The sequence below is a fragment of the Triticum urartu genome, chromosome 7A (assembly GCF_056163025.1).
Source record: "Triticum urartu cultivar PI428250 chromosome 7A, HENAU_Tu73, whole genome shotgun sequence".
NCBI classification, from domain to species: domain Eukaryota; kingdom Viridiplantae; phylum Streptophyta; class Magnoliopsida; order Poales; family Poaceae; genus Triticum; species Triticum urartu.
In genome coordinates this window covers 731,492,816-731,514,216 of record NC_141879.1, presented here as the reverse complement: position 1 = coordinate 731,514,216, position 21,401 = coordinate 731,492,816, and the positions used below count along the sequence as shown (strand labels likewise).

The 21,401-nt window shown below is 42.9% G+C and overlaps 1 protein-coding gene across 1 annotated transcript; it reads left to right on the top strand.

Annotated features, from left to right (window-relative positions):
- Window positions 1–15,292: 15,292 nt before the first annotated feature.
- On the top strand, window positions 15,293–17,129 carry LOC125522061 (putative F-box protein At1g55070). The gene is given in 3 exon segments (XM_048687133.2): window positions 15,293–15,461; window positions 15,550–16,615; window positions 16,617–17,129. Coding segments are annotated over 3 exon segments (1,287 nt in total). The 5' UTR covers window positions 15,293–15,399; the 3' UTR covers window positions 16,776–17,129.
- Window positions 17,130–21,401: the final 4,272 nt, after the last annotated feature.

The following is a 21,401-nucleotide window of genomic DNA, read 5'->3' as shown; positions in this document are numbered from 1 at the left end:
CTAGCACATTTAATCCTAACCCACTTCCTATGCATAGGGATTTTGTGAGCAAACAACTTATGGGAACAATAATCAACTAGCATAGGAGGACAAAACAAGCATAACTTCAAAACTTTAAGCACATAGAGAGGGAACTTGATATTATTGCAATTCCTACAAGCATATGTTCCTCCCTCATAATAATTTTCAGTAGAATCATGAATGAATTCAACAATATAACCAGCACCTAAAGCATTCTTTTCATGATCTCAAGCATAGAAAATTTACTGCTCTCCACACAAGCAAAATTCTTCTCATGAATAATAGTGGGAGCAAACTCAACAAAATAATTATCATGTGAGGCATAATCCAATTGAAAACTAAAATCATGATGACAAGTTTCATGGATATCATTATTCTTTATATCATACAAGTCATCACAATAATCATCATAGATAGGAACTTTGTTCTCATAATCAATTGGAACCTCTTCCGAAATAGTGGATTCATCACAAAATAAAGTCATGACCTCTCCAAATCCACTTTCATCAATATAATCATCATAAATAGGAGGCATTCTTTCATCATAATAAATTTGCTCATCAAAACTTGGGGGACAAAAAATATCATCTTCATCAAACATAGCTTCCCCAAGCTTGTGGCTTTGCATATCATTAGCATCATGGATATTCAAGGAGTTCATACTAACAACATTGCAATCATGCTCATCATTCAAATATTTAGTGCCAAACATTTTATAGATTTCTTCTTCTATCACTTGAGCACAATTATCCTTTCCATCATACTCACGAAAGATATTAAGAAGGTGAAGCGTATGAGACAAACTAAATTCCATTTTTTATAGTTTTCTTTTATAAACTAAACTAGTGATAAAACAAGAAACTAAAAGACTCAATTGCAAGATCTAAAGATATACCTTCAAGCACTCACCTCCCCGGCAACGGCGCCAGAAAAGAGCTTGATGTCTACTACACAACTTTCTTCTTGTAGACGTTGTTGGGCCTCCAAGTGTAGAGGTTTGTAGGACAGTAGCAAATTTCCCTCAAGTGGATGACCTAAGGTTTATCAATCCGTAGGAGGCATAGGATGAAGATGGTCTCTCTCAATCAACCCTGCAACCAAATAACAAAGAGTCCCTTGTGTCCCCAACACACCCAATACAATGGTAAATTGTGTAGGTGCACTAGTTCGGCGAAGAGATGGTGATACAAGTGCAATATGGATGGTAGATAAAGGTATTTGTAATCTGAAATTATAAAAACAGCAAGGTAACTAATGATAAAAGTGAGCGTAAACGGTATTGCAATGCGTGGAAATAAGGCCTAGGGTTCATACTTTCGCTAGTGTAAGTTCCCTCAACAATGATAACACAATTGGATCACATAACTATCCCTCAACATGCAACAAAGAGTCACTCCAAAGTCACTAATAGCGGAGAACAAACGAAGAGATTATGGTAGGGTACGAAACCACCTCAAAGTTATTCTTTCCAATCAATCCGTTGGGCTATTCCTATAAGTGTCACAAACAGCCCTAGAGTTCGTACTAGAATAACACTTTAAGACACAAATCAACCAAAACCCTAATGTCACCTAGATACTCCAATGTCACCTCAAGTATCCGTGAGTATGATTATACGATATGCATCACACAATCTCAGATTCATCTATTCAACCAACACATAGAACCTCAAAGAGTGCCCCAAAGTTTCTACCGGAGAATCACGACGAAAACGTGTGCCAACCCCTATGCATAGGTTCATGGGCTGAACCCGCAAGTTGATGACCAAACCATACACCAAGTGAATCATGTGATATCCCATTGTCACCACAGATATCCACGACAAGACATACATCAAGTGTTCTCAAATCTTTAAAGACTCAATCCGATAAGATTACTTCAAAGGGTAAACTCAATTCATTACAAGAGAGAAGAGGGGGAGGAGAAACATAAGATCCAGCTATAATAGCAAAGCTCGCGATACATCAATATTGTATCACCTCAAGAACACGAGAGAGAGAGAGAGAGAGATCAAACACAAAGCTACTGTTACATACCCTCAGCCCTGAGGGAGAACTACTCCCTCCTTGTCATGGAGAGCACCGGGATGATGAAGATGGCCACCGGAGAAGGATTGCCCCCTCTGGCAGGGTGCCGGAATGGGTCTAGATTGGTTTTTGGTGGCTATGGAGGCTTCTGGCGGCGGAACTCCCGATCTAATCTCTGTTCTGGAAGTTTTAGGGTACGATGATATATTTGGGTGCAGGAAGTACGTCGGAGGAGCTACGGGGGCCCCACGAGGCATGGGGCGCGCCCTAGGGGGGGCGCCCCCCACCCTCGTGAGCACCTCCCGTATCTCCTGCCGTGGAGTCCAAGTCTATCCGGTGGCTTTCGTTCCAAAAATAACTTCTCCAGTAGATTTCGTTCCGTTTCGACTCCGTTTGATATTCCTTTTCTTCGAAACACTGAAATAGGCATAAAACAGCAAATCTGGGCTAGGCCTCCGGTTAATAGGTTAGTCCCAAAAATAATATAAAAGTGGAAAATAAAGCCCAATATTGCCCAAAACAGTAGATAATATAGCATGGAGCAATCAAAAATTATAGATACGTTGGAGACGTATCACTACCTCTTGAGCACTGCATTGGTTTTCCCTTGAAGAGGAAAGGGTGATGCAGCAAAGTAGCGTAAGTATTTCCCTCAATTTTTGAGAACCAAGGTATCAATCCAATAGGAGGCCACACACGAGTCCCTCGCACCTACAAAAACAAATAAAATCCTCGCAACCAACTCAATAAAGGGGTTGTCAATCCCTTCACGATCACTTACGAAAGTGAGATCTGATAGATATGATAAGATAATATTTTTGGTATTTTTATGATAAACATGCAAAGTAAATAAAGCAAAATAAAAACGGTGCAAGAAATAGCTTGTTGATGGAAGATTAATATGATAGAAAATAGACCCGGGGGCCATAGGTTTCACTAGTGGCTTCTCTCGAGAGCATAAGTATTACGCTGGGTAAACAAATTACTGTTGAGCAATTGACAGAATTGAGCATAGTTATGAGAATATCTAGGTATGATCATGTATATAGGCATCACGTCCGAGACAAGTAGACCGACTCCTGCCTGCATCTACTACTATTACTCCACACATCGACCGCTATCTAGCATGCATCTAGAGTATTAAGTTCAAAAGAACAGAGTAACGCTTTAAGCAAGATGACATGATGTAGAGGGATAAACTCATGCAATATGATATAAACCCCATCTTGTTATCCTCGATGGCAACAATACAATACGTGCCTTGCTGCCCCTACTGTCACTTGGAAAGGACATCGCAAGATTGAACCCAAAGCTAAGCACTTCTCCCATTGCAAGAAAGATCAATCTAGTAGGCCAAATCAAATTGATAATTCGAAGAGACTTGCAAAGATAACCAATCATACTTAAAAGAATTCAGAGAAGATTCAAATATTGTTCATAGATAAACTTGATCATAAACCCACAATTCATCGGTCTCAACAAACACACCGCAAAAGAAGATTACATCGAATAGATCTCCATAAGAGAGGGGGAGAACATTGTATTGAGATCCAAAAAGAGAGAAGAAGCCATCTAGATAATAACTATGGACCCGAAGGTCTGAGGTAAACTACTCACACATCATCGGAGAGGCTATGGTGTTGATGTACAAGCCCTCCATGATCGATGCCCCCTCCGGCGGAGCTCCGGAAAAGGCCCCAAGATGGGATCTCACGGGTACAGAAGGTTGTGGCGGTGGAATTAGGGTTTTGGCTCCGTATCTGGTAGTTTGGGGGTACGTAGGTATATATAGGAGGAAGAAGTACGTCGATGGAACAACGTGGGCCCCACGAGGGTGGAGGGCGTGCCTGGGGGGTAGGCGCGCCCCCCTACCTTGTGCCTTCCTGGTTGCTTTCTTGATGTAGGGTCCAAGTCCTCTGGATCACGTTCGTTCAAAAAATCACGTTCCCGAAGGTTTCATTCCATTTGGACTCCGTTTGATATCCTTTTTCTGCGAAACTCTGAAATAGGCAAAAAAACAACAATTCTGGGTTGGGCCTCTGGTTAATAGGTTAGTCCCAAAAATAATATAAAAGTGTATAATAAAGCCCAATAATGTCCAAAATAGAATATAGTATAGCATGGAACAATCAAAAAGTATAGATACGTTGGAGACGTATCAAGCATCCCCAAGCTTAATTCCTGCTCGTCCTCGAGTAGGTAAATGATAAAAATAGAATTTTTGATGTGGAATGCTACTTGACATAATTTCAATGTAATTCTCTTAATTGTGGTATGAATATTCAGATCCGAAAGATTCAAGACAAAAGTTTAATATTGACATAGAAATAATAATACTTCAAGCATACTAACTAAGCAATTATGTCTTCTCGAAATAACATGGCCAAAGAAAGTTATCCCTACAAAATCATATAGTCTGGCTATGCTCTATCTTCACCACACAAAGTATTTAAATCATGCACAACCTCGATGACAAGCCAAGCAATTGTTTCATACTTTTGGTGTTCTCAAACTTTTTCAATCTTCACGCAATACATGAGCGTGAGCCATGGGCATAGCCCTATATGTGTAATAGAATGGTGGTTGTGGAGAAGACAAAAAGGGAGAAGATAGTCTCACATCAACTAGGCGTACCAGCGGGCTATGGAGATGCCCATTAATAGATATCAATGTGAGTGAGTAGGGATTGCCATGCAATTGATGCACTAGAGCTATAAGTATATGAAAGCTCAACAAAAGGTACTAAGTGGGTATGCATCCAAATCGCTTGCTCACGAAGACCTAGGGCATTTTGAGGAAGCCCATCATTGGAATATACAAGCCAAGTTCTATAATGAAAATTCCCACTAGTATATGAAAGTGACAAAACAAGAGACTCTCTATCATGAAGATCATGGTGCTACTTTGAAGCACAAGTGTGGTAAAAGGATGGTAGCATTGTCCCTTCTCTCTTTTCTCTCATTTTTTTGGGCCTTTTCTCTTTTTTTATGGCCTCCCCTTTTTTATTTAGTCCGGAGTCTCATCCCGACTTGTGGGGGAATCATAGTCTCCATCATCCTTTCCTCACTTGGGACAATGCTCTAAAAATGATGATCATCACACTTTTATTTACTTACAACTCAACAATTACAACTCAATACTTAGAAAAAATATGACTCTATGTGAATGCCTCCGGCGGTGTACCGGGATGTGCAATGATGCATGAGTGACATGTATGAAAAATTATGAATGGTGGCTTTGCCACAAATACAATGTCAACTACATGATCATGCAAAGCAATATGACAATGATGGGGCGTGTCATAGTAAACGGAATGGTGGAAAGTTGCATGGCAATATATCTCGGAATGGCTATGGAAATGCCATGATAGGTAGGTATGGTGGCTGTTTTGAGGAAGGTATATTGTGGGTGTATGATGCTGGCGAAAGGTGCGCGGTATTAGAGAGGCTAGCAATGGTGGAAGGGTGAGAGTGCGTATAATCCATGGACTCAACATTAGTCATAAGGAACTCGCATACTTATTGCAAAAATCTATTAGTTATCGAAACAAAGTATTACGCGCATGCTCCTAGGGGGATAGATTGGTAGGAAAAGACCATCGCTCGTCCCCGACCACCACTCATAAGGAAGACAATCAATAAATAAATCATGCTCCGACTTCTTCACATAACGGTTCACCATACGTGCATGCTACGAGAATCACAAACTTCAACACAAGTATTTCTCAAATTCACAACTACTCAACTAGCATGACTATAATATCACCATCTCCATATCTCAAAACAATTATCAAGTATCAAACTTCTCTTAGTATTCAGCACACTCATAAGATTTTTTTTACTAATCTTGAATGCCTAGCATATTAGGATTAATTTCCCAGTTTAAGTAAATTACCATGTTGTTTAAGACTCTCAAAATAATATAAGTGAAGCATGAGAGAATAATAGTTTCTATAAAACAAATTGACCACCGTGCTCTAAAAGATATAAGTGAAGTACTAGAGCAAAAACTATATAACTCAAAAGATATAAGTGAAGCACATAGAGTATTCTAATAATTTTCAAACCTTGTGTGTTCTCTCAAAAGGTGTGTACATCAAAGATGATCGTGGCAAACTAACAAATAAAGACTCAAATAATACAAGACGCTCCAAGCAAAACACATATCATGTGGTGAATAAAAATATAGCTCCAAGTAAAGTTACCGATGGAAGTAGACGAAAGAGGGGATGCCTTCCGGGGCATCCCCAAGCTTTGGCTTTTAGGTGTCCTTAGATTATCTTGGGGTGCCATGGGCATCCCCAAGCTTAGGCTCTTGCCACTCCTTGTTCCATAATCCATCAAATCTTTTACCCAAAACTTGAAAACTTCACAACACAAAACTCAAAATAGAAAATCTCGTGAGCTCCGTTAGCGAAAGAAAACAAAGCACCACTTCAAGGTACTGTAATGAACTCATTATTTATTTATATTGGTGTTAAACCTACTGTATTCCAACTTCTCTATGGTTTTTAAACTATTTTACTAGCCATAGATTCATCAAAATAAGCAAACAACACACGAAAAACAGAATCTGTCAAAAACAGAACAGTCTATAGTAATCTGTAGCCAACGCAAACTTCTGGAACCCCAAAAATTCTAAAATAAATTGCTGGACGTGACGAATTTATCTATTAATTATATTCAAAATAATTAACTAAATAGCACTTTCCAAATAAAAATGGCAGCAATTCTCGTGAGCGCTAAAGTTTCTGTTTTTTTACAGCAAGATCAAAAAGACTTTCCCCAAGTCTTCCCAACGGTTCTACTTGGCACAAACAATAATTAAGCACAAAAAACACAACCAAAATAGAGGCTAGATAAATTATTTATTACTAAACAAGAGCAAAAAGCAAGGAATAAAAATAAAATTTGGTTGCCTCCCAACAAGCGCTACCGTTTAACGCCCCTAGCTAGGCATAAAAGCAAGGATAGATCTAGGTATTGCCATCTTTGGTAGGCAATCCATAAGTGGCTTCATAATAGATTCATTTGGTAATTTAATTTTCTTTCTAGGGAAGTGCTCCATACCTTTCCTTAACGGAAATTGGAATCTAATATTCCCTTCCTTCATATCAATAATTGCACCAATCGTTTTAAGAAAAGGTCTACCAAGAATAATAGGACATGAAGGATTGCAATCTATATCAAGAACAATAAAATCTACGGGCACATAATTCCTATTTTTAATAATAAGAACATCATTAATTCTTCCCATAGGTTTCTTAATAGTGGAATCCGCAAGGTGCAAGTTTAAAGAGCAATCATCAAAATCACGGAAACCTAGCAAATCACACAAAGTCTTTGGAATCGTGGAAACTAGCACCCAAATCACACAAAGAATAGAATTCATGATCTTTAATTTTAATTTTAATAGTAGGTTCCCACTCATCATAAAGTTTTCAAGGGATAGAAACTTCCAACTCAAGTTTTTCTTCATAAGATTGCATCAAAGCATCAACGATATGTTTAGTAAAAGCTTTATTTTGACTATAAGCATGTGGAGAATTTAGCACGGATTGCAACAAGGAAATACAATCTATCAAAGAGCAATTATCATAATTAAATTCCTTGAAATCCAAAATAGTGGGTTCATTGATATTTAAAGTTTTGACCTCTTCAATCCCACTTTTAACAATTTTAGCATCAAGATCTAAAGACTTCCGAATTTTTGGAACGCCTTCTAGGTAAAGGTGGATAATATTCAGTCCCATCATTATCAAGATTCATATTGCAAAACAAAGATTTAACAGGGGACACATCAATAACTTTTAGATCTTCATCTTTATTTTCCAAAAAAAAATTCTGGCTTAGCGGCCATCTTATTAACTAAGGTGGCCTGCTTATCCAAAACTTCAGCTATTGACTTCTCAAGATGAGCAATTTGAGATTTCAGACCATCAAATTCTTTAGACATATCATCGAGCTCTTTATTCATATAACTCATAAAGCTTTTTTTCTCCTTAAGCTCGTTTCTAAAGAAATTATTATGCTCAAATTGTAAGACCATAAAACTCCTAACGTTGCTTTCGATCTCTTCTAACCTTTTAAGGTGACGAAGATCACCAAATCTAGGTAGAGCCATCGTGACAGGCAAGCAATCCAACACACAAGCAAACAAGAAACAGACAAAAAAGAGGCAAATAGGGAAAGAGAAGGAGGAAGGAGAGAGAGGGCAAATTAAACGGCAAGCGTGAAGTGGGGGAGAGGACAACGAGAGGCAAATGACAAATAATGTAATGCGGGAGATAAGGGTTTGTGATGGGTACTTGGTATGTTGACTTTTGCGCAGACTCCCCGGCAACGGCGCCAAAAATCCTTCTTGCTACCTCTTGAGCACTGCGTTCGTTTTCCCTTGAAGAGGAAAGGGTGATGCAACAAAGTAGCGTAAGTATTTCCCTCAGTTTTTGAGAACCAAGGTATCAATCCAGTAGGAGGCCACGCACGAGTCCCTCGCACCTACACAAAAAAATAAAATCCTCGCAACCAACGCAATAAAGGGGTTGTCAATCCCTTCACGGTCACTTACGAAAGTGAGATATGATAGATATGATAAGATAATATTTTTGGTATTTTTATGATAAAGATGCAAAGTAAATAAAGCAAAATAAAAACGGTGCAAGAAATAGCTTGTTGATGGAAGATTAATATGATAGAAAATAGACCCGGGGGCCATAGGTTTCACTAGTGGCTTCTCTCGAGAGCATAAGTATTACGGTGGGTAAACAAATTACTGTTGAGCAATTGACAGAACTGAGCATAGTTATGAGAATATGTAGGTATGATCATGTATATAGGCATCACGTCCGAGACAAGTAGACCGACTCCTGCCTGCATCTACTACTATTACTCCACACATCGACCGCTATCCAGCATGCATCTAGAGTATTAAGATCAAAAGAATAGAGTAACGCTTTAAGCAAGATGACATGATGTAGAGGGATAAACTCATGCAATGTGATATAAACCCCATCTTGTTATCCTCGATGGCAAAAATACAATACGTGCCTTGCTGCCCCTACTGTCACTGGGAAAGGACACCACAAGATTGAACCCAAAGCTAAGCACTTCTCCCATTGCAAGAAAGATCAATCTAGTAGGCCAAACCAAACTGATAATTAGAAGAGACTTGCAAAGATAACTAATCATACATAAAAGAATTCAGAGAAGATTCAAATATTGTTCATAGATAAACTTGATCATAAACCCACAATTTATCAGCCTCAACAAACACACCGCAAAAGAAGATTACATCGAATAGATCTCCACAAGAGAGGGGGAGAACATTGTATTGAGATCCAAAAAGAGAGAAGAAGACATCTAGCTAATAACTATGGACCCGAAGGTCTGAGGTAAACTACTCACACATCATCGGAGAGGCTATGGTGTTGATGTAGAAGCCCTCCGTGATCTATTGCCCCTCCGGCGGAGCTCCGGAAAAGGCCCCAAGATGGGATCTCACGGGTACAGAAGGTTGCAGCAGTGGAATTGGGGTTTTGGCTCCGTATCTGGTAGTTTGGGGGTACGTAGGTATATATAGGAGGAAGAAGTACGTCGGTGGAGCAACATGGGCCCCACGAGGGTGGAGGACACGCCTGGGGGGGGGGTAGCGCACCCCCCTACCTCGTGCCTTCCTGGTTGCTTTCTTGACGTAGGGTCCAAGTCCTCTGGATCATGTTCGTTCCAAAAACCACGTTCCTGAAGGTTTCATTCCGTTTGGACTCCATTTGATTTTCTTTTTCTGCGAAACTCTGAAATAAGCAAAAAAACAACAATTCTGGGTTGGGCCTCCAGTTAATAGGTTAGTCCCAAAAATAATATAAAAGTGTATAATAAAGCCCGATAATGTCCAAAACAGAATATAATATAGCATGGAACAATAAAAAATTATAGATGCGTTGGAGACATATCAGGATCCATGTATGAGAACAAAGTGCGGACTTTGGTTGACTTGCCCGATGATCGGCAAGCCATCGAGAATAAATGGATCTTCAAGAATAAGACTGAAGCTGACGGTAATGTTACTATCTACAAAGCTCGACTTGTTGCGAAAGGTTTTTGACAAGTTCAAGGAGTTGACTACGATGAGACATTCTCACCCGTAGCGATGCTTAAGTCCGTCCGAATCATGTTAGCAATTGCTGTATTTTATGATTATGAAATTTGGCAAATTGATGTAAAGACTGCATTCCCGAATGGATTTCTGGAAGAAGAGTTGTATATGATGCAACCTGAAGGTTTTATCGATCCAAAGAATGCTAAGAAAGTGTGCAAGCTCCAGCGATCCATTTATGGACTGGTGCAAGCATCTCGGAGTTGAGATAAACGTTTTGATAGTGTGATCAAAGCATATGGTTTTATATAGACTTTTGGAGAAGCCTGTATTTACAAGAAAGTGAGTGGGATCTCTGTAACATTTCTAATATTATATGTGGATGACATATTGTTGATTGGAAATGATATAGAATTTCTAGATAGCATAAAAGGATACTTGAATAAGAGTTTTTCAATGAAAGACCTCGGTGAAGCTGCTTATATATTGGGCATCAAGATCTATAGAGATAGATCAAAACGCTTAATTGGACTTTCACAAAGCACATACCTTGATAAAGTTTTGAAGAAGTTCAAAATGGATCAAGCTAAGAAAGGGTTCTTGCCTGTGTTACAAGGTGTGAAGTTGAGTCAGACTCAATGCCCGACCATGGATTAGTTTCAAGTGGATGGATCCTAAGTGATCAAGTCATAGATTATTGTGGTATAATAACTCATCATCATATTAATATAAAAACTCTTGCATCATATCATCACCAACAACACTAGCTAATAATCATCATAGTCATTACCACCAACACTATTTAATCATCATAGTCATAGTGTAGCTATCTAATCACCACCAACACTAGCTAATAATAATCATCATAGTCATTACCATCAACACTAGCTATTTAATCATCATAGTCATAGTGTAGCACATCATCATCTTCAAACTCATTCTAGCTAGCTAATCACTCATGCTGCTCTCTCTCAGTAAAATAGCATAGAATATGTGTAGCACTCCTGCTTCATCATATAGGAGCATGCAGATGAACCTGTCTCCTAATTGTGGGCCGCGCTTTTGATTGCTGCCCCCTAGTACTTCTCTGTTGCGATCCTTCACAATTTTGCTCCAGTCTTTGACTATTAAGACTTGCTTGCTTCGAGAAATATTAAATGCACTAAAGTGCAATGTAGGATGTCTTGGTCGTAAGCTTGAAGGAAATATGCCCTAGAGGCAATAATAAAATTGTTATTTATATTTATTATTCATACTAGAATTGTATTAACCGAAAACTTAATACATGTGTGAATACATAGACAAATAGAGTGTCACTAGTATGCCTCTACTTGACTAGCTCGTTGAATCAAAGATGGTTAAGTTTCCTAGCCATAGACATGAGTTTTCATTTGATTAACGGGATCACATCATTAGAGAATGATGTGATTGACTTGACCCATTCCGTTAGCCTAGCACTTGATCATTTAGTTTATTTGTTATTGCTTTCTTCATGACTTATACATGTTCCTATGACTATGAGATTATGCAACTCCCGAATACCGGAGGAACACTTAGTGTGCTACCAAACGTGACAACGTAAACTGGGTGATTATAAAGGTGCTCTACAGGTGTCTCCGATGGTGTTTGTTGAGTTGGCATAGATCGAGATTAGGATTTGTCACTCCGATTGTCGGAGAGGTATCTCTAGGCCCTCTCGGTAATGCACATCACTATAAGCCTTGCAAGCAATGTGAATAATGAGTTAGTTGCGGGATGATGCATTACAGAATGAGTAAAGAGACTTGCCGGTAATGAGATTGAACTAGGTATTGAGATACCGACGATCTAATCTCGGGCAAGTAACATACCGATAACAAAGAGAACAACGTATGTTGTTATGCGGTTTGACCAATAAAGATCTTCGTAGAATATGTAGGAACCAATATGAGCATCCAAGTTCCGCTATTGGTTATTGACCGGAGATGAGTCTCGGTCATGTCTACATAGTTCTTGAACCCATAGGGTCCGCACGGTTAACGTTCGGTGACGATCGGTATTATGAGTTTATGTTTTTTGATGTACCGAAGGTAGTTCGGAGTCCCCGATATGATCACGAACATGACGAGGAGTCTCAAAATGGTCGAGACATAAATATTGATATATTGGACGGCTATATTCGGACACCGGAAGTGTTCCGGGTGATTTCAGAGAAAACCGCAGTGCCGGAGGGTTACCGGAACCCCCCGGGGAACTAGTGGGCCTAGATGGGCCTTAGTGGAGAGAGAGAGGGGCTGCCAGGGCAGGCCGCGCGCCCCCTCCCCCTTGAGTCTGAATTGGACTAGGAGGGGGTGGCGCCCCCCCCCTTTCCTTCCCCTCTCCCACTCCTTCCTTCACCCTCCTAGAAGGACTAGGAAAGGAGGACTCCTACTCCTACTAGGAGGAGGATTCCTCCTCTCCTTGGCGCTCCCTAGGGCCGGCCGGCCTCCCCCCTTGCTCCTTTATATACGGGGGCAAGGGGCACCCTAGAACACACAACAGACAATTGTCTTAGCCGTGTGCGGTGCCCCCCTCCACCACAATCCACCTCGGTCATATCGTCGTAGTGCTTAGGCGAAGCCCTGCGCCGGTAACTTCATCATCACCATCATCACGCCGTCGTGCTGACGAAGCTCTCCCTCGACACTCAGCTGGATCGAGAGTTCATGGGACGTCACCGAGCTGAACGTGTGCAGATCGCGGAGGTGTCGTACTTTCGGTACTAGGATCGACTTTCGGTCTATGAGGGTACGTAGACAACACTCTCCCCTCTCGTTGCTATGCATCACCTAGATGGATCTTGCGTGTGCGTAGGAAATTTTTGAAATTACTGCGTTCCCCAACAAAGCTAACCATTGTCATGTGACCTTTATGCTTGATCCATTGAGGCACAACTATCATCGGGAGTCCCTGTTGAAGAACATCGTAGTAACATACTTATCAATGAAGTTTAGCTTAAAAATAATGTATGCAAAAGATGCACTGAGGACAAATAGTAAAAATCTTACCATCTTTCTTAAAAAGATGCACTGAGGACAAATAGTACAAACGAAGCATAACTAAATACCCTAGTTCTACTCTATTCAACACCGAGGAGTAGAGAAGGAGGGGGTGGACTTTTAGCTCACCGACTCCGGTGTAGAGGAAGTAGAGGTAGCTCGGATGACGATCACTCCAAGGAGACACGACTCTACAAAGCCTGCATATTCCACCGAGTAAAATTTTAATTAGATCATCAAACCACATATAGCATTCTTTGATGACAAAGTGATAATGACATAAATTCAACTAGTTCAACTAAGCACTTACCAAAAATAAACTAGTTCTATTAATTTTCTTACTAAAAATAAACTAGTTCTTATATAGTAAAATTTTAATTACATCATCAAATGCCTATTCACTTGTTTTCTATTACTAAAATTTTAATAAGATTCTATGTACTAAAATTTTCTATTACTAAAACCTTTTTATATTACTGAAATTACAAACTATTTCTATATCTAATTATATTACTAAATTTTCTATTACTAAAACTATTTCTATACCTAATTACAAACTTGTAGAGGAAGGGAGGAGGGAGGAAGGGAGGGAGGGAGGAGAGAGGGAAGAGGCCGAGATGGAGGGGGAGGAAGGAGGGAGGAGGGGTGGCGTATGGAGGTGGGGCAGTGACTGGAGGGGGAAGAGGAGGGAGGAGGAGGGAGAGAGGAGGGGGAAGGAGTGAGGAGGAGGGAGGGAGGAGGGCCGCCGGAGGGAGGAGCGAGGAAGGAGGAGGAGGTGGTGGGAGGAGGGAGGAGAGAGGAGGGCGACCGGAGGGAGGAGGAGGAGGGAGGGAGAGAGAGAGAGAGAGAGAGAGAGAGAGAGAGAGAGAGAGAGAGAGAGAGAGAGAGAGAGAGAGAGAGAGAGAGGATACCTTGGGGCGACGGCCGGGGAGGGCCGAACGTCGGCGGCGGCGGAACGCATGGGAGAGTGAGACTGAGAGTGAAGAGGGGAGAGTGAGGGACGTCCGGTTGAAGAAGATAGGATGGGCTTAGCAGCAGCGCGCTTTGAAACAAAGTGCTACCGCTAAACGCCATAGCAGTAGCGCAGGCGCTACTGCTATGGCGTTTAGCGGTAGCACTTTGTTTCAAAGCGCGCTGCTGCTATCCCTGTAACAGTAGCGCTTTGTGGGAAAACGCGTTATTGCTAAGGCTAAGCATTTAAAAAATCAAAAATACATTGCTTATCAATGATTTTTTTGTGTAGAATCTACCGATGAAGGTTCCTATTATGACCACAGATCCTACACATAGAGTTCAATGAAGACCAAGTGGTTGTGATGGTTTGAGAAATAACGTACTTAAGGTGGTAAACACCATGTTTGCGGAGCGAGGTGAAACTAAATAGTTGCAACGAGTAGACTAAACTTAGCAGCAGCAAGGGTGGGCGAAAAGCGCAGCTGCTAAGTTCAATAACATTAGCGCTCTTTGTAAACATGTGCTACTACTAAACCTACTCTGACTGCAACGTCGTGGCATTTGTAGTAGTAGCGCAGTTTTTTGCTAACGCACTACTGCTACGAGGGTAGTAGTAGCTCGGTTTTTTTATATGCCCTACTGCTAAGTAGCAGTAGCGCCTTACTTTGAACCACGCTGCTGGTAAGATTCTGTATATAAGGTTTTCTCTAATAATGTATTAGGGCTCTAAAACCTAAAGCTAAAACAATCTGCACGCATGGAATCTAGCGACCCCCCTCACAACCGACAACCTAAACCTAAAGCTAGGGTTGTTGTCGCTAGCCAAAAAAAAACGATCCTGTCATCTGGTTGGTTGTTAGCAGCCGCCATTCCAATTAGTAGTACATTATTGTGTTTCTAAAAAAAATATAGTATTGCGTACATGATTGAAACTCTAATTGTTTTTTTCTCGAAAGTATTTTTTTATGTTCTTTTTTAACATGGTTTTTTAGCCTTTGTTTTGAGAAAACAGGATTTTTTTTTTGAGTTTTTTGTAGGGATGGGTTTTTTTCCCGGAAAGATTTGTCTAAAGATTTTCCTTTTAGACAAACTCACAAAGCTTTTTGTAGGGATGGGTTTTCTTCCCGGAAAGATGGGATGGATTTATTTTGAGACAGCCCGATGCTTACAGATGTGATACAGTTAGCCCATTTACCCACTCCCCTCCCTCATCGCTCTGCTCAAAATAAATAAAATGAAATAAAATCCCCTGCCTCCTCGCTCGGACGGCGCCGCCGCCGCCCGTCGCCATGTCCATGGTGGCGGACCGCCCTCGCCCGCGGGAGGAAGGCAGAGCGTCGACTCGCGCCCGGTAAGCAGAGCAGCAACCACTATCAACTCCCCCTCCTTGGGCCTTGGCTGCTCCCCTGACTCTCCTCCGTTTGTGTTTCTTTCCGCAGATCTTGCTCCGATTTCCCCAGCCGGACGCCGGCCGAGAGGCTGACCGACGACATCCTCGTGGAGATCCTCTCGCGCGTTCCCGCCAAGTCGCTGTGCCGCTGCAAGTGCGTCTCGAAGCACTGGCTCGGCCTCATCCACCACCCCGACCACCGCAAACGGCTCCCCCAAACCCTGGCCGGCTTCTTCTACGGCCGCATTACCAGTACCACCGGGCAGCGGGTTCTGGAGCTGCCCTTCCGCTTCACTAGCATATCGGGGGACGGCCGCTCTCCGGTCGGCACCTCCTTCACCTTCCTGCCCAACCACCATCTGCCCGTCGATCTGCTGGACTCCTGCAACGGTCTCCTCCTCTGCCGATGTTACCACGTTTCCGATGGGGTTGGCGCATTCCATTATGCCGTGTGCAATCCCGCCACCGAGAAGTGGATCGTGTTGCCCAACTCCGGCAAGGACAGCAGCCAGGTGGCCACCGCATCTTTGGGCTTCGACCCGGCCCTGTCGCCGCATTTTCATGTGTTTGAGTTGGTACAGCAGCACAAGTATGGCGAGAATAAGAATACCGACATTTCCGGAGTGACAGTGTATTCGTCTGAAACCGGAGAATAGATTTATAAGGAGAAGAGATGGAGCAGAGCTACTTGGTTTGCTAGTTGGCACTCCTCCGCGACAGTTTTTCTCAACGGCCTTCTGTTTTTTCGTGCCCTTGACCTTAAATTACATGATTGTGTAGCCGCGGTTGACACAAAGGGAGAAATATGGATGAAATTCAGGGTCCCTGGTGGTCAGGTTGATGGTTTTGTTCAGCGGTCGATATTCAGGGCCCCTGCTGATCAGTTTGATGATTTGGATCTGGCTCATGGTTTTATTCAGCGGTCGCAGGGCCGCTTGCATTTTGCCAACTTTCAGAGGGATAAATATGGTGTTGCCATTCGATTAGTAGTTCATGTTCTGGAGAACTATCAAGACAAACAATGGATATTGAAGCATAGCATTGAAACTTCAAACATATTTGGATGGACAGATTTATGGCTTGATGCGGATTTTGATTTTATTGCGATTCATCCGGGAATGCAACTTGCTGTTCTTCGCTGTGGGGGGTATCACATTCATGTGCTATAATATGGATAATCGGCAAGTCAAAGTGATCTCTCATCTTGCAGATGTCAAGCCGCTATTTCTGCCTTATGCGCCGTTGTACACAGAATCACAATCATTGCACATTTGACGTCAATATGAGATTGCTGCTGCCTTTATAAGAAGTGGATCTCTGATAGGAGTCAATTATTCATGATATGGAGCAGCGGGCTTGGTATGTCTGCTTGAATTTGGCTCTCATTTTCTATGACTGATGTATCCATGTTTCATTTTGGAGCAATGGTGGTTCAGTATGGAGGGAACTTGACTAATTTGTCTTCCAAATTTGTACTGAACTTTCTGTCATCTGTATTGGTTTCTGGTTTGGGTAACTTGTATGTCCGTGCATTGGTTAATCTTGTGTAGTGTTTGTGTTAAGGTACTATGATCATTATGTAAAAGGCATGGGCAAAGATTATCATGAAGCCTAAACTTTTGTCCAACACCATCCCGCGGCTTAAACTTTTATCTTCTATTTACAGGCATAAGCATCTTTTTAGCGGCGATTTAGTAGACAACCACTTGTCTGCTAATGATATAATGTGTGAAATTCTGCTGATGATGTGATGTGGCAAATCATTTTTTTTTCTTTACTGCTAATGGTCTGAAAAATAAAATCTCTGCTGCTATTTGTTAGTGTAACACTTGGATGAATACATGTCACTTTGGATGCTAGTTACTTCTGACATGTCTTAAATAGGAAATTTTGTTGGCAGAACATCATCAAGCATGCTGTGCTTGGATCATAATTTTCATTATGTTGTTAGAGGTTTTCTTTTTGGAACACAAAAGTGGTCTTTGTTTGTGGGTATTATTCTGTTTCTGAATTTGACTTTTGGTGCCCTGTAGCACTGAAACAACAAGGTTCATGGCTCTGGTTTTCAGCTTCAAGTCTCCGAAACAAACTGAAACTACCCTTGTGTACCGCACTCGCATCGTTAGCTCACCTCTTGGTATCTGGGACGACATTGGTGTTGAGGAGCTTAATCGATTTGTTTTCGGCGCTCTCGATGGGGATCCATATGTAAGAACACTTTCATAGTGTAGTCAAGAAAAAAAAAAGTTTTTTTCCTGAATGAAGGTCAGTTAGGTAACAGCAGCCAAGTCAGCATACATTCTTCTGGTTATAGGGTATACATATTCCTGAATTCACAAAATGAACTCATGGCTCCTCTCAGCTCTCTACAAAAGTCGCAAACACACATTGGGGGAAAACTTCAAGTACAATATCCATGCTTAAAGGGTTAATCAGAACTTAGAAACAAATGACTATACAACAATAAACAAATAAATCAGAGAGTAACTAGGATTCGCGAAAATGTCCAGATTCGTAGTGAATTTGACCAAAGCTACAAAAAAAACCCTTCTAAAATTTTATATATACAGTTGCTGAACCCATCGTCAGTAATACAGTGACAAAAGTGTGCCGAGGCACATGAATGCACCATATTTGGCCGAAATTGTTAGCCACAACTGCAGCAAGATTCTGTACGAAACTACAAATGATATCTTAGGCAGTGGTAAAAAAAACTGCTCAGTAAAAAACCATAGTGCTTAACCTTGAACAGTTAACCCTGACTGACACTTCTCATATAACTAAATTTAAACATGTTCTACTCGGGTGTGGCAGATTTGGATCTCCCTTGCATCTGCTGATGGCCATTTTCATACTGGTCATGGCCTGCTCTGCTGCACGCTGACAAAATGAAGCAACAAATCATCGATAAATTCTTATTCCGGCCCAGCCTGCGCTGCCCATGTCTCGCCAATCTGGAATCTACCTTTCTTGGATTGGGAAGAGAACTGACAAGTGAAGGATATATATGTTTGAATTATAGCTGAATACTGCTTTGTGTCTCTAACTTCAGACAATCAACTAGGTACACAGTTTTGCATGAGAAGTGCCATGTGTAAGATGGTTGTGGAATAACTTACATGATTTTTTGCATAATTAGCAAGCAAGTTGCTAAGTACTCCCTCCGTAAAGAATATAAGAGCATTTACATAGGAAATGTTTTTAGCAGAACATGATCATACACACCGAGCTTGGATCATAATTTTCATTTTTTTGCATGAGTAGTTTCTATATAACGAATAAGTGCTCTATGTTTGTGGGTATTGTTCAGGTAGGTAGTTTAAAAGAGTTTGAAATAAGCACTGTTGTGCGCCTTGCATTGTAGTCGTGCTTCTAGTTGTACTACGATGCCTGTAATGTTGCATGTACAGCAACTTGGCAGAGTTGTTTCAGATTTTTTTTTTGAAACGAGGCAAAAGACTTACCATTTTCATTGATTAAGAATAAGATAATTGCCCGATTAATTGACAGAAAACCGGGCTAAAACCGATACATCACAACCCACATGACATGGGCACCACCGGCCAACCTGGCCACCAACATGGAACAAGACACGACGGCACATGCCAACGGTTGGCCACACGCGCAAGCAACCGACAGCTCCGACTTTGACGATGAGCAAGACAAGGGAAATATGCAGGACTTGCGCCGATCATGCCCACCGCAAAACGGCCACCGAATGTCTGTCATCGTCACCACTGGACACGCTCCAACGTAGCTTTGACTTCAAAGCAACCCAACAACCACGGAAGAGCACCTCGGGCACGTCGGGAAGAACCGACTACCGAAGACCACACCGCGACCCAAGCTCCTCTCAACGCCATCATCGTTGCCAAACAGAAACCAGTGCCCCGCCCCAACCTCAGCAAATCACGCGGCGAAGATGCTGCCATCGACGGCGAAGATGCCATCATCCTCCAGACTCACAGTCGTAGCCGGCTCCAAAACGATGCCCCCACGGAGGAGAAAGACGTGAAGACGCCTCCATCGCCCAATCCAGCGGATCAGAGGTTTCCCTCCGGAGCCCAAGCCGTGGGGAGAAGGTGGAGCACCTCCACGACGACGCTTCCAAGAAAGACCGCGGCACCTGTGGGCGCCGCTGTCACCGGCTCCGGTGAAGAATGGAGCAAGGATTTCTCCCGGAGATGTGCCGGCCACCTGCCACCACCGACCACCGACCGCCGCCCACAAACCACCACCCCTGCCGAGGCCAACTCCAATCTAGCCACGGGACCCCTCGATCCGCCGCGTCCAGAAGCGCTCCGCCCCCCGGCCGAAGCCGCCACCGCCGAACCCGGGGCCGCCGCCCCGACAACCACAGCCCACCACCGCCGATGACATCACCACCAAAGGAGCCTGACCAGGCCCATCGGTCCGGAGCCCACATCACCAGATCCAGAGGCAAGGGAGGGCCTGAACAGATCGGAGACCTCGCTCCGGGCCTCGCTGCGAGATGGCCGGCAGACAGAGAAGCCGCTGGGAAGCCGCAGCCTCGCGCGACGCACAGTCCTCCGCCGTCAGATGTGGCCGGAGTCACATCGAAGGATGGGGAGGAGGCGCCGCGGTCGCTGGGCCCCAACCACACCGCAAGGCACGGCCACGCCGACGCCGCGCAGCAGCCGCGCGCCGCACCGCCAGGGGAAGCCGTCGTCGTAGGGGCTCCAGATCCGCCACCGCCTCCTCCGCCGTCGGACGAGAGGAAGAGGAAGACCCCGCCGCCGCCGTTCGCTGCCCGGGCTTAGCCTGGCGGCCTCCTCCGGCGACGGCGAGGGGAGGGAGGGGGGTGAGGGGGGCGGCCCGGCGGCGCGGACGAGGGCTCCACCCGAGTCGCTAGAGAGGCGACGCGGGGGACGAGTGGTTGAGTTGAACAAAGAAGTAACCGATGAACAACTGTTTCTGAATTTTGACCTTTTTATGCCCTATAATAGAGAAACTACGAGGTTCATGGCTCTGTGGGTGCTCTGATTTTCAGCTCCAAGTCTCCGAAACAAACTGAAAGCCCAGACAGTGTTTTTTCTTTTCTTTTTTTTCTTTTGCGGTTGACAGTGTTGATAGTGTTGGAAATATGCCCTAGAGGCAATAATAAATTGGTTATTATTATATTTCCCTGTTCATGATAATCGTTTATTATCCATGCTAGAATTGTATTGATAGGAAACTCAGATATGTGTGGATACATAGACAACACCATGTCCCTAGTAAGCCTCTAGTTGACTAACTCGTTGATCAATAGATGGTTACGGTTTCCTGACCATGGACATTGGATGTCGTTGATAACGGGATCACATCATTAGGAGAATGATGTGATGGACAAGACCCAATCCTAAGCCTAGCACAAGATCATGTAGTTCGTATGCTAAAGCTTTTCTAATGTCGAGTATCATTTCCTTAGACCATGAGATTGTGCAACTCCCGGATACCGTAGGAGTGCTTTGGGTGTGCCAAACGTCACAACGTAACTGGATGGCTATAAAGGTGCACTACGGGTATCTCCGAAAGTGTCTGTTGGGTTGGCACGAATCGAGACTGGGATTTGTCACTCCGTGTGACGGAGAGGTATCTCTGGGCCCACTCGGTAGGACATCATCATAATGTGCACAATGTGATCAAGGAGTTGATCATGGGATGATGTGTTACGGAACGAGTAAAGAGACTTGCCGGTAACGAGATTGAACAAGGTATCGGGATACCGACGATCGAATCTCGGGCAAGTACAATACCGCTAGACAAAGGGAATTGTATACGGGATTGATTAAGTCCTTGACATCGTGGTTCATCTGATGAGATCATCATGGAACATGTGGGAGCCAACATGGGTATCTAGATCCCGCTGTTGGTTATTGACCGAAGAGTCATCTCGGT